This window comes from Clupea harengus, chromosome 13, assembly GCF_900700415.2.
Source record: "Clupea harengus chromosome 13, Ch_v2.0.2, whole genome shotgun sequence".
Lineage (NCBI taxonomy): Eukaryota > Metazoa > Chordata > Actinopteri > Clupeiformes > Clupeidae > Clupea > Clupea harengus.
In genome coordinates, this window is record NC_045164.1 from 10,800,746 (window position 1) to 10,814,655 (window position 13,910).

The window sequence follows — 13,910 nt, forward strand, 5'->3', positions numbered from 1 at the left end:
GCAAGAAACTGATTGCATTTATACAAAGAAACGCTAAATCAATCTTTACCCTTTGTTGTTTTTAATGGTATTCCAATAGATTTAAAAAAAATGCTGAGTGGGTCACCCATAATGCATTTATTTTCATTGAATTAGCAGTGCCCCAATTTGTCAGAGGGTTTTCCCATAAATGTTAGTCATTGCTAAGCGCGGCCTTACCCCTGTGGTCTACTTAACCCACCCAGAAGCATAAGGTTTCACTCCAATTGGCATTATGATGCTTAATGACATGCATGCTTTCAGACTTGATAGTCCGAGCTCACAGACGCATGGGAATGCGTTCATGCCACACTGAACATGTAGACTCATGCACATACAGACCCGCATGCAAACGTGCTATTGATGAGCTCAAGATAAGGACTTGAACTTGTGGTACTTGTGGCACGCTGGTATTCAAATGCTGCTGTCAGTGCAGGAATGTTGTGTGAAGTGCATTTACATACAAACTCATTTGGAGGTGTGAATTTTGTCTCTCACCTCTAGCTGTGTGTGTGTGTGTGTGTGTGTGTGTGTGTGTGTGTGTTTGCAGACAAATTCCTCATGTTTGTGCAGCCACTTTAAATAAACATTAGGATTTTTCTTCTTGTTTTGCAGATTGCCAGAAAGTTTTCCAGAGTTAAGGAATTTAACTTGCCTCTCCATCAATGATATTTCTTTGCAGACCTTGCCAGAAAACATAGGAAAGTAAGTTAGTCGTTTCCTCTCTCTCTCACACACACACACACACACACACACACACACACACACACACACACACACACACATAGGGAAGTACGTTTGTTTTTCCTCTCTGTCTGGAAATCCTCTAGCTCTCTCCAGTATTTCCCCATGCTGATTCTGATTACTGCTGTTGGAAGAATTCTCGTAATGATGTTCCCAAGAAAGGACAGGAAATTCTAAATTATTTCTTAATTTCCTCGGCATCAGGAGTACTAGCATAGCGCCATCAGTGCGGTACAGTTCCAGAATAGCTAACAGCTAATCAGTGTGTTGTGCTTATCAGTGCACCCACTCTCTGAAACTCGTCCGTCAGCTTTCTACCGTTGTCATTAGTGCCATTTGTGTTTTGGTTGCGGCGCGGGGCTGCAGGAGTTGCTCTGTGCCGTCTCAGGGCATCGCTCACACCCAGTTTCACTCGCTGCAGTTTCGAGTCGACAGACGTTGCTCCAGAGCGTGATCGTACCTGCCTTTAGCCCCTCAAACGTCTACAGAATCTCGTCTCCGTTTCAGAAATGTCACGTTTACATTTGCTGATTCTTCCTTGAAGAATGCTCTCTACATTCTGTGTGTCAACCCCATGGAGGACTGGCAGTGTGCATAGCGTTTGCTGTGACGGTCCACTTGTCTGTTTTTTCCCTCTCTCTACTTCCTCTGTGTGTGATTCCTCGACCTTGTTCATTTCCTCTGCAATTTCCTCCTTGCTCTTTGTCCAGACTTTTCCGATGCTGTGTGCAGGCTGCTCGTCCCAGGCCGCTGACAGATAAGATGGCTACTCATGTGCCACCACAGAGCTGACTCCCAGCGCCAACAAATTTGTTCCTAAACAGGAGATTTGGCCTCCGCTAATGGGTTTATACTTTGGCACAGATGGGCATATGGCTCTGGCTTATATTTCTCACCGCTGTCTGTGTAATAAGAAGATTATAGCTTTGAAGGTTTGGTGTAAGGTTAACATCACACAGCTCAGTTTGCCACGAATTACCATTCTGCTACATATGAGAGCGCTGCTGGCTGGAGATACAGGAGAGCGTGATTCAGATGATGAGAACGTTGTTCCCTTTTCCTGTAGGTTGTATTGAGCCTTATTGTGAACAGGAGTGAGGTCAACAGAACAGTGCAGATTTGCGTGGTTTGGTTGATTCATTACCTGGATAGGTTTTGTGTTGAGATGCATGATGATATCAGCACGTTATCGGTCATTTGCCGATAAAGGCTTTAAAATGATTTTGCCACGTCGACCTGATGTGAGAATTTCTGATATAGGCATGAGCTACGTGCTTAGGTATGTCGGTGGTGTGGAAATATGCAAAACCGATAGCAAAGTTGGCTTTCGCAATGCCTGTAAAGTGTTAGACACACGAGTTGATGCATACACATTCAACACTATCAGATAAAACTATCAAAAATCCAATCTCAATGCAAATGCAAGTGCCTTTTGGAAAAGAATACCGACCCACCTTTAGATGGCCTTCGGAATCAAAGACTGTCCTCTCCCTTTTAATCCGGAACAGTTAAAGTGTGACTGCAGGCTTATGTATGTGCTGGGGGTGGGCCGGCCGGCCGTGGATTTAGCGACATCGCAGCAAGTTATCCTGTCATTGAGGCGATATTATTTATAGATATAAAGCGCATTTCCCCCCTCAGTTAATCCTTCAGCTGCTGCCTACAGAGTTAGTGTTTATTTGCTTTCCTTCCATTTTTGGCATAATCAAAGACCTGAAAAGCTGCTTTGCCATGTTGGTTTACTACTGAAGAGAAGTGTTTAAAAGCTTTGCAATCCTTTTTTCGTCTGCAAGCCATTTGAAAAAAATATGTCACTATGTTAATACCTTCTTTTATCAGTTTTGCATGTTTTTATTCAGAGCATTGTTGCTATCTGAATTATGTATGATTATGCCATTATGGAGGCAAACATAATTCTGACATAATAATACTGAAAGGGATCGCCCAAAGCATTTTCTGTCTGTCTGCGTAGACTCATGAACAGAGATGAACAGGGATGAACGGAGGTAGTATTCAAAATAAGTAATTGAAGATAGCACAACTGCATGGCAGCTGATGAAAGTGCAAATGTACTGTTCTGTATTTTGTAGAACCGTCTCACTGGCCATAGCCAGTGGTCAACTCTATTGAGGCCAGTTGGAATGTTGTCATGTTTTGTTCCAAGTCGCTGAGTCACCCTTCGCTTGAAGCAAAGCTCATTTTAGCTGAAAAGTGATTCTAAACCATGATGTAACATTTGAAGGAATCTAGGATTTGAACCTGGAGGGGAAAAAAATCACCCTTTTCCACTTTCTAGAAAGCTTTCCTTTGCTGTCTTGATCCCATGAATTATAAGGCACCACTCTTTGGTGTCACAACTGATTATGGTCTTCTTAAACAAACACTATTAGACTTGGCTTCTGTTGCTCTGCACAGTGGCATGAATCAACATAAAAGGGCTCTGTCTTTTTTTTCTTCTAAACTAATTTACCCAATTTTAGTGTGGCATGGCCTACTTTAACTCTGCACCAAAACTGTCATTGTAGCTAACTTTGGAGCTATATGCTTTACATTGCACTTTGGAGCGTAACAGGCAAATGAAGGCCTAAGCGTGCAGTACTGTGAATTTAACATATCTGTCATGATTGGCATCAAACATTAGCATGTTAACTCCACAAGCCTACAAGTCCTTACTGGTCAGAATATCTGATGTCTCCATTTATACATGACTAACACATATCTACTTTTGCCTCTCTTTGCAGCCTTTGTAATTTGATATCACTGGAACTCCGAGAGAACCTGTTGACATATTTACCAGAGTGAGTAATACAAACATTACTGTTGTATGTCTGAGCTGAGTGTGTTTGTGTGCACAGGAACACTGTTTTGTCTGTTGAATTAGCCTCCTCAGGCCTTAAATATGTCCATGTGAGATTTATGGTGTCCATGATTCCAAAATGTTTACATGTTGTCGATAACATGTTGTCATATCTCTGATTTGGTCATGCAACATTGATTGAAAAGAAAGAACTGCTTTTTGTAAATAACTATTTGCTTTGATTTTGTTCATCCAGGTCTCTGTCACAACTTGCTAAACTTGAAGAACTGGATCTAGGGAACAATGAACTTTATAATTTGGTGAGTCCCATCCTAAACCTGGTTATTCTAACAGGTGAAACATATTATTTACCCCCTTTAAACAGTGGCTTTGACAGGAAGCCCCAAACCTGACCCACCTCTCAGTGTGAGTGTGCTCTAACCAGAGCCTCAGGGCTCAGAGGAATGCAGCTGGGCTTATGCTTGGCGTTTAGCTCCACATTCCTGTTTACGTTGGTGCCAGTCACCTGGTGCCGTGGCTCTCTCACACTGACCCATGTCAAACCTCCCTTCCCCATCTAGCCCGAGACAATAGGCTGTCTTGTCAGCCTGAAAGACCTGTGGCTGGACGGGAACCAGTTGGCCGAAATTCCAGCGGTAAGAGATTCCGGAAATGTTCCCTGCTGAGGTTGTGTTGTGTTCGTTTGTGTATTTTTATGTGTGTGTGTGCGCAAAGAGGTTGCAGTGACGTTTGTGGAATGTGATCATGGCTGTTTGCTCAGTCTTGAAGGGATAGCTTCATGTAATGCGTCCACATGTTGTTTTTTACATTTCAGTATTTTAAGCCGATTCAGTGAATGCCTTTGACGTACCTTATGAATCTTGTCCATTTCTAGTTGTATTAGACTTGGGTGTGATTATTTGGGGGGGGGGGGGTGTGTGTGTGTGTGTGTGTGTGTGTGTGTGTGTGTGTGTGTGTGTGTGTGTGTGTGTGTGTGTGTGTGTGTGTGTGTGTGAGAGCTTGGTCTGGTAACTGGTCTCCTAAATCAAATACAGTCTCCTAATATGAAGTCATTGTGGTTGCATCATCATCACTGTTTAGCAGCCCAACCACTGTAGTATCGTCTGCAAACTGAAATACGTTAACTGAGTCAGGAGCGATGCGGCCATTTGTGTGTGAGGAATCAATACCTCCCATTAGTAGATGGAAGAGTGGTGTGTACGCTCATGTAACAGGGTGTATCTCTTGGAGATTGTGTGATGTATAGTATAATATAGTATAGTATAGTGTGAGTTTTTCCCCACATAACCGTGCAAAGCATCTTTGGGTTGTTATGGTGCATTGTATATTGTTGGTTGTGAAGTATATATGGCCACACAAAGCACGATGTATAGATAGGCCAGTGGATGATGGAGTTCTGTACATTCATATACAACAGCTTATATAAACATGTCTATGTAAAAAAAAAAGCATTCTGGAATGCAGTGTGATTGTTGTGTGTTGTTTTCTCTAGGAGATGGGCAGCATGAGGAGCCTGCTGTGCCTGGACGTCTCTGAGAACAAGTTAGAGCGCCTCCCGGAGGAACTCAGCAGCATGCATTCCCTCACTGACCTGCTGGTGTCCCAGAACCTCATCGACATGCTGCCAGAAGGCATAGGTCAGTGTGTGTGTGGGTATGGGTGTGTGAGTGTGTGTGTGTGTGCCAATGAGTGTGTGGGTGTGTGAGTGTGTGTGTGTGTGTGAGGATGCATAAACAAATACGCATGTACGCACACACTCAGTCCCCAGCAGTGGTAGTGTTAGTGGGGTGTGTGTAGTGTAGTATGGTCATTCTACCCTCTTGATTTATTTACATTGCATTACTGTGTGTGTGTGTGTGTGTGTGTGCATGCCTGCCTGCACGCTTTGGAGTGCTATGTGTGTATTTGTAATTGTGAATCCTCTTACATGCGCACAGCATGAGAGTGTAAGTAAGTGCTTGTGGGGTCAGATCAGAAGGCAGTTGGAAATGGAGTTGTTGCCTATGTGTGTGTGATCAACGCACCCCCCCCATTCCCCCCCAAACAGCAGGTCTGTGTCATACACTGTACTATACGCATCAGTGAAACAGTGAATGGAGGCAGGTTGTCTGATACCGACCCCAGAGAGATGTCCAGATATCTTATGGTGAATTTCAAACCATCTGGGGAAATCCCTGCATGAGAGAACTTGCATCCCTGTCAGACTGTGAGTGCAGAGCACTCTGCTGTTTGTTAGAACACGGATGTGGCAGGATGTTTCCGGCACTGAACTGCTCAGCCCTCACCACTTAATGTGGGTCTGAGCTGTGATTGACACTGAGTCTCATCTCGCTGATCCACTTGATCCTGTGTGACTGTGTGCACCGAACAGCACTGCTGGGCACTGCTCACAGAACCCCCCTCTCTCTCTCTCGTCTTTGACACATATACATAATTAAGCAATATGACACCAGAGTAAAGGGTAGAGGATATCCCCACGACTGTGATTCGGCCATTGGCCCGAATATTGCTTTTCTACAACAGTTTACTACCGACTAATTGAGTTGAAACACTCTTGATTGTGCTCTCATTTGTTTATTTCTAGTTTGTTTATTCATCCCCAAAAAAGTGTTCCAACCTGAGTTTTTGGTGTTGAGCGTTGCCAAGCAACGAATACTGTCACTCTGCAGTCAAGTAGAGTGAGAGAGGCTATTTGGGCAAATGAATTTGTGCGCTCACCTGTCTTCATGATTATGTTAATTTATACATTCCCCTACTCCAGTTTCTCCCTCTCCTCACTCGATAACTGTCAAATGTACGTGAATGGAATGTTGAAGTATATTAAATGCAGAGTGATTTACTAACGGTGAAGAGTCCGAATAGGGTTGTGCTAGGATCTCATGGAAGGCCTCTTGTCCAATCAGAAATGACTCGTTTGACCGGACACAACGGCTGTATAATCTGTAATATAAAGTCAACAGCTTATGTGTAGTTTTTATATATATATTTATTTATTTTTTATCTGTATTTCTATTCGTTCTCAGAATTTGCATGGGTCAAAACATTTTTTGTCTCAGGAGTTGAGAAGTTGAGAGCCCTCACAGTCACAGTCACAGTCATAGTCGTCTTTCTACCTAGTCACTGTCTTCCTCTTGTACCGTCAATGTCCTCTCTCTGCGGGAGTGGGCTGTGTTTTTTGTTTGCACTGATGGTGTGAGGTCATCTGGCCTCCCGCATCTCTTGATGGTGAAGAGGAACCAGAGAGGCACAGGCCACATTGAGTCATAGATGCCACACCATGCATGACCAATGAACAGAGAGGACTCATTTTATACATTTTAAATTTGATATAACCAATGATCAGAGAGGACTCATTTTAAACATTACATTTTGATATTACCGGAAATTTGATGATAGACTCTTGAACTATTTTCAAAAAGAGGTTATGTGTTGCATTGATATAATCAAATACCTCTGTTGTCGCAACCACTTGGAAGCTGATCTATCTCTGTGTTGTCTCATCCCCAGGCAAACTTCGAAAACTCTCCATACTGAAAGCGGACCAGAATCGACTTGTTCTGCTTCCAGAGAGCATTGGCAACTGTGAAAGCCTCACCGAGCTCGTGCTCACGGAGAATCAACTAGTGGTGAGTTCGCTCACTTCCTCATCATGGGTCACCGTCAGCGAAGATAGCCTTTAAGTTGCCTTTCTTGTTTAGCAGTAGAAGGAAGTAAAAGTTCTAGAAGGATTACTGTCATTCTGACTGAGAATGTAGTTTGAGAATGTCAAGGCCCTGTTCAGGCTTTCCACTGGTGTTCATCTCAGCCTCATGTATGAATGATTTGTCATAATGAACAATAGGAAGGAGAAAGAAAAGAAACAGCCTGCCAGCTAGACCTTATACTATACTGAAGGCCTCCATCTACAGCCCAAAGAAGCAAGTTATTGGACGTCCTTGTCATGGTTTGCCTGCCATACTGATAATTGAAGACGAAAGCTGGATAAATAAATACAACCAGTAGATACTATATTTCTAGTGAGACAAGCAACATTAATCTTCCTAAGATAGGCTTTTTTCCAGTTTCTAATAACTCTGCCTCGTTGGTGGTTGGTGAACTGTCAAATGCATAAATCATTGCGCATTCGGTGACGGGCCTCTCACTGACAATATACTGTATTTCATGGAGATGTTGCAGGTGTGATTTCCAGGGAACAGCTGCTTGGCCTGTAGATATTAAGCCACCACTTTATCTGCCCATCGTAATTCCACAGACAGACATAGGATTGCTCAGGCTAATTAGTTTCGAGATTCCCTCTACCCCCTGCCAAAGAATTCCAATCTGCCACCTTGTGTGTGGTTTCTGTGTAGACTAAGCCCCCCCCCCCGCTCTCTTGAGCAGAAGACTGTTGTGTCGACTCGTTAGGGCCTTTTTTGATTAAGAGAGCAGACTGCTTCATTAGAGAACCAGGAAATGTCCGCCGACGGAACACCCTGGGAGCTCACTCAGGAGACTGTTGGAAGAAAAAAAACCAACAGCCCACTATTGTCTTCAATTATATTAAGCTGGGTAGCCCTCATCTCTCTGCCCCCCGCCCACCGTCGTGCTCCGTCACTCCCCTCAGTGGTCTGTTCGTGAGGCCTGTCAGCAGCGTCCTGAGGAAAACCCCACATGACCAATTAGAACTCTTCATCCTCTTCAGCCACGTGCTGATCCTCAGGCAGCACACATCGCTGTGTCTTTTCCCCCCGTGCCCTCCGTAGGAGGCATGCGTAGGAGGTCCCCACTTTCTATGCTCATCACGTTCTTAATGGTATCCTCTTTCTCTCCCCCCCGCCCCTCTTTTCAGAGTTTGCCTAGAGGTATTGGAAAGCTGAAGAAGCTGTCAAACTTCAACTGTGATCGGAATCGCCTGACTTCTTTGCCCAAAGAGGTATGTGTGCGGACCTTACACAGATGCTGGCTACGGCTGTGACCTTTCACCTCATGACCTCTGTATCGAAGATAATGTGTGTGTTGGTATCATTATATACAAAACGCCATACAATCTTTTTTTTTTTTTTTAAACCTGCACTGATTTTAACTGACAAAAAACTGACAAACATTTGCAGGGATTAAAGTATTCCGGCACCGTGCCGGATTTCCGGCGTGCGGCGTTTGGCTGCGAAAAAAAAAAAATATATATATTTTTTTTTAAACACGTCTCGATATCATCACCATCACTTTCGAGTTTATGAGTTCGTCTGCCAATGAAATGAAAGGAGCACAACTCTCCCGCTCTCAAAATAACATTATTAGCCAATCAGAAGTAGATTGGGGCGGGTCTTGGGAAAATGTGCTTCAAACACCGACTTTTCTCTATCGCTCTGCCTAGGGTAGATGCCCGAGTAGAGAGACATCACACCAAAGGAGAGTAGGATGGAAAGTAAGTTCATGAAAATAAATGGCGCTGGGCATGGATAGAAGAGATGGGAAGGGAAGGACAGTAAGCCTTTTGGTAGCTGGTGTAAGAAGTTAAGAGAAGCAGGTGCTTGCTTCTGCACTTTGTGCTCGAGAAAGCTAATATATGCAACTAGCTCTCCAACACACAACGCCTTTACCGGGAGCAACATCCACAGCTGATGTACCGGCATCAATAACTGACCGTGTGTGTGACGTGTGTTTGACTAAACTGTCAATATCCAATCGGCATGCCGCTATTTTAACACACACGTCATAACACCAGAGTTTAAAAGACGTACGGTATTTCAGAAAAGCTAAAAAAACGGCATGTTTTCCTTAAATGTCGACGAAGCCACCAACAAGTACATGGACAAAGTCCTGTTTTGTATTTATTTCCCAACATTAAAGTTACCAGTTGTACCAGTTACTACTTGTAACATTTTAATGTTTTGTTTGTTATTTATTTTATTGATATATTCTCTATTAACAAAGTAGGCTAATTATGGAAATGTTGCAATATAAAACTACATTATTATCTACAGTTCACTGTTGCACTTTAAGTAAATGTCCTTTTTCATATATCCTCAATGAAATGGTTGCAAATCAAATCTTCTTCCACTGACATACCCTTATAACATGTCACCTTGTGATTGTAGGTCATCTTGTAACCTTTCAAGGACAAAGCTTAGCAGCAAAACTTGATATCAAAAGAAATCGTGAATGCTACATGTGTTAGTACCATATTGTAGTGAGGTGGAGTACTATTGCTGACCTTTCTTGGGAGTGCAGTTTCAAAAGTCTCACCATAATCTGCAATCATTCATTTCTAAATGTTTGTTTGTTTGTTTGTTTTTTTGACCCTGCGAATGTGTCCATGCCACGGGACACGCCCCCCCCCACCCAAAAAAGTTCAGGCTCAGGATTTTTTTTTGCTTTAACCCCTGCATTTGATGCAGGAATACATTTAGCAATATTAATGTAGGACTACAATACTGTGAGACAAGTGCAAACCATACACCTCCTTTGTTTGAATTTGGCTTGCTGTTTTTCAAAGAGCAGACTTGTTGTAAACATATCACTTGAGAGATAAGTGGTGGGCAGAGCTGTTTAACATTCTGCCAGTGGCCCGGTGCGGTAATCAGTCGCAGCTCCCACATCACGGACATCTGGAGTGGAGTCGGGCATCATTTGTTCTTGCATCAAGCAAGTGCGGTTGAAGAAGAAGTGGAAGTCGGACTGCTATTTTTTTTTTTTACCTTAGACAAGAAGGGTGGGATCTAATTTCCTGTCGTATTTGTAAAACCTGAATTGCTGGCCTTTGAACAGATAACTAGCCATCGTACTAAAGTCATTTGATATGCATATAGTGTCCTCTTATTCTTTTACACACTAAAAATCCCTACTTATTAGGAGTGGAGGATGGGGCAAACAGTCTCTATGTGAAAGACTGAGAAAAGTACACAGAAGAGTTCGGTGTTTTTGCTAATACCAGCTGAAGGACCCAATGACTGGTAAACCGCTATATTGTTGGGTGTTGGCTTTCGACATATACCCCAATATTGAGCTGTTTCATAAGCATCCTTATGACCAAAAGTTCACATTATTTTCATTGGGCTTTAAAGGTGGCCTTGGTTATCACACCTATAGACCCATATACTCCGAAACCTACGCACTGGAGTTTTGTCAAAATCATTACATAATGTGTTTATTTTGTGCACTTGGATACAAATCTTCCATCTCCACATAAAAGGAATTACAATTTTTGCAAAGGTATTGTTCTCTGTGCACCTGTAGTCTGTGATTGTGGTTCAGGGTAAAACAAAGGTATTATCGCTGTGTTATGGCTCCAGGGAAAAAAACAAATTGTGACCTTTGGCTCTCGGCGGACACTTTAATCCAGAACAGTTTACTGCACAGCCCAAGGCTTTGTTTTGTTTGGACGTTGGCATTGTGCTTCAGATGGTGGCAAGCAGCTGTGGGCACACTCCTCTGTTATTAAACAGCAGGATCCGTTTCATTCATCCTTGCATAGAATAGAAATTTGTGCAAGTGTTTATTTGTGTTTTGTACGTGTGTCTGTGTGTGTGCGTGCCTGTGCTTGGTTGTTTATGTGTGTTTGTTTGTTCGTGTGTGTGTGTGTGTGTGTGTGTGTGTGTGTGTGCGCGTGCGTGCAAGTGAGTATCTGTGGAACTTAGAGACAGAGACAGAAGAGGAGAGATCGTTGGTGTTCGAAAGGGGATGGGGCGTTTGGGATTCTGCGGCTGGTGGTTGGTCTTTCCGGTTCAGTGGTAATTCATTCAGCCCCCTCTGCGGTTGTGAACGAGCCTACCCAGTTCTGCGCTGGTACTCTGGCACTCACGGCTGGACTTTGGTACTGGCTCTGCATTCCTTCCTGATAAAGGGGGAAAAAAACAGTGCCTTGCCCCGAAGGTTAACAAGTAACCTAAGAAATGAATCATCTCTTTCAAAATGATAAAGGTCGAACAGTGAGTCCTGGCCTCAAATAGCTTCTGTTTTGATAGCCTTGAAGTATTGGAATTTGTATTTTATGTGTGTGTTAGTCAGATTTGGCTTCTGTTTTTTTTCCAGCCAGCAGTACTAGTGGAGGTTCTTTCCACACGGTGGAAGGCTTGGGTGACATCTCTTCATGGTCACTGTCATTCTGATGGCTAATTCATTTTGGGCTACACGGACAAGCAGACATAATGTGTATTATGAGGCATTTTTAGTTTGAAGATGTGCATGATAAAGTTTGGTGAAGAGAATGATTGATTTTTTAATAATTCACTTGAATGGCTGTCCCCTGCTCTAACTTGTTTTAACCACAGTGAGGCTCTGATTGCAGGTCCAAGCACATAACTAAGAAACTAGAAATGTACACGTCTTCCATTACCTCCTCGTAGCTCAGATAAAAAAAAAAAAAAGCAAAACAAAAATGTATTTAATCTATTTTAGTTGCATGGCCTTAGCACAATACGTGCGGCTGCTCTTGGTGTGTTTCCCGTTGGCCGTGAAAGTGAGCTCCGATAAACCCAGAAGCGGCGGTTTGTTGACATTTTGCTGTTATTTCTCCTCCTGCATAATACTTCAAGCCAGACTGTTTTCCTTACAGTTTCCTGAGTGTGTTGACAGTCAAGGAGAGAGGCTAGACTCCGGTTAAAGCGTAATCTGAAAGGCTCTTTGAAACAGACACACAATGCCTCTGTGTCCGAGATGCAAAAGGCCCTGTCAGTGAGAGTGAGTGAGGGAAGACCTAACGCTCTCCACAGTCTCCAAAGTGACCTAAGCTCAGTGGCCATTGCATAAGCCTCTGTTAAATAGAACACTGAGACTCTTGGAGGAAGAGTCATTGTCATAGTTCACATTTACTGTATTTAGTATTTATTAAATTGAGAAATGCATATCTGTGTTATACTGTTAGGTGCTTTGGAAGCATCTGCTAATGCTAATGAGGAAATGGAATGAGTTTAGCTGTGATGCCATGTGGAGGATGTATTCAATTAGTTGTATAATAATGCCTTAAAGGACTTATGCAGCTTTGCTCTGTTGATGGCCCAGCTTTCAAACAACTGTGAATCATTTATGGCCATATGTTCACCAAATGCCCTGTGTGGTTCTCACACGTTTCTTGTATGACGCGTCTGCTGGGTGGCTCCTGAGGCCTGATACCATTTCATGGCTCTTCAATATTCTCCTCCAACTCCCGTCAGCGCCTTCTGGTGTTTGTCTTGCTCCAGCATGAAACTAATTCCACCCTCTCACTTCACCTCACTTTGTTTATTTATGTGTTTATTTATTTTTTAATGACTCACGCTCGCCTTGGTTGGCTGCAGTGTCTGTAGTACTCAAAGGGAACAGTAGTTTGTAAGCAGTAAGTAAGTGCGTTGTCCCATTCGACGCCTGTGATCTAGCATTTAATGAGGCTGGGAAGCTGCAGGACTGTGTGTCTGTGTCTGTGTCTGTGTCTGTGTGCCTGTGTCAGGGTAGGGCGCAGCCCTGTCTGATGGCGTTGATTGCTGTCTGGTCTTTGGCAAGCCATTAGCATCGCGCTTTACACCACCACCACTAATTGCCTCTAATTTTAGCCCCACAGTCATGGTCCACCCTATATTGATGTCCTTTAGGTCTGACACCTTAGTTAAGCGCTTGTGTTTCCCGGCAGCAGTTTTGCTACGTTTTATTGTTTTCAGTTCAGGGCTGTATTCATCCTTTCATTTATTCACTCATTCATTCATGTATTCATTCATTCATTCAGTAACTAATCTGTCATTTACTTGCACGTCACACCAGTTCATTCATTCATTCAAACAGTCATTGAGTCAGTAGTTTATCCTTGGACTCTGCACACTGCATGTAGGCTAATGCTTTGAAGTGTTTGTCTTTTCTTCTCTTCTCTTTTGGCAGATTGGCGGGTGCAGCAGCTTGAATGTCTTCTGTGTGCGCGAAAATCAATTGAAACACATTCCCTCCGAGCTGTCACAAGCTACTGAACTGCACGTATTTGATGTGTCGGGAAACAGGTGGGACATCGCAGACACTCATTAAACCAGCAAATCGCAATGTCAAACCCCCACCTCCCCACGCCAACCCCACCCCACAGGTCACAAGTCTCAGACGGGATCCAGGCTGGACCTGGGTTCCCCCCTGAGCTAAGTTCATTTGGAGACGGTCTGTGATGTTCTGAGAGGAAGCTGATTACACACTCTGGAGTGGCCACTGATTCTAATGAAAAAGATTCACTGTTGATGCGGGGTTTGATCTGCCAGATGTGACTGAAGGCCTGGCCACGTTATGAATTTGCAAATCTAGCCAGATCATGCCACGTAGAAGGGCTTACCTAAGTTGACCATTTGGATGCAGAGTGGTATTTGTGTGTGTGTGTGTGTGTGTGTGTGTGTGTGTGGGGTAA

General features: G+C 43.4%; 1 protein-coding gene across 1 annotated transcript in view; it reads left to right on the plus strand.

Annotated features, from left to right (window-relative positions):
- Positions 1–13,910, plus strand: part of lrrc1 (leucine rich repeat containing 1) — a 29,780-nt gene that overhangs the window by 8,628 nt on the left and 7,242 nt on the right. Inside the window, exons 4-11 of the mRNA XM_012840432.3 lie at positions 634–723; positions 3,504–3,560; positions 3,816–3,879; positions 4,141–4,215; positions 5,073–5,217; positions 7,088–7,206; positions 8,409–8,492; positions 13,406–13,521. Of these exons, the coding sequence (XP_012695886.2) occupies positions 634–723; positions 3,504–3,560; positions 3,816–3,879; positions 4,141–4,215; positions 5,073–5,217; positions 7,088–7,206; positions 8,409–8,492; positions 13,406–13,521 (750 nt within the window). The remainder of the gene's footprint in view (positions 1–633; positions 724–3,503; positions 3,561–3,815; positions 3,880–4,140; positions 4,216–5,072; positions 5,218–7,087; positions 7,207–8,408; positions 8,493–13,405; positions 13,522–13,910) is intronic.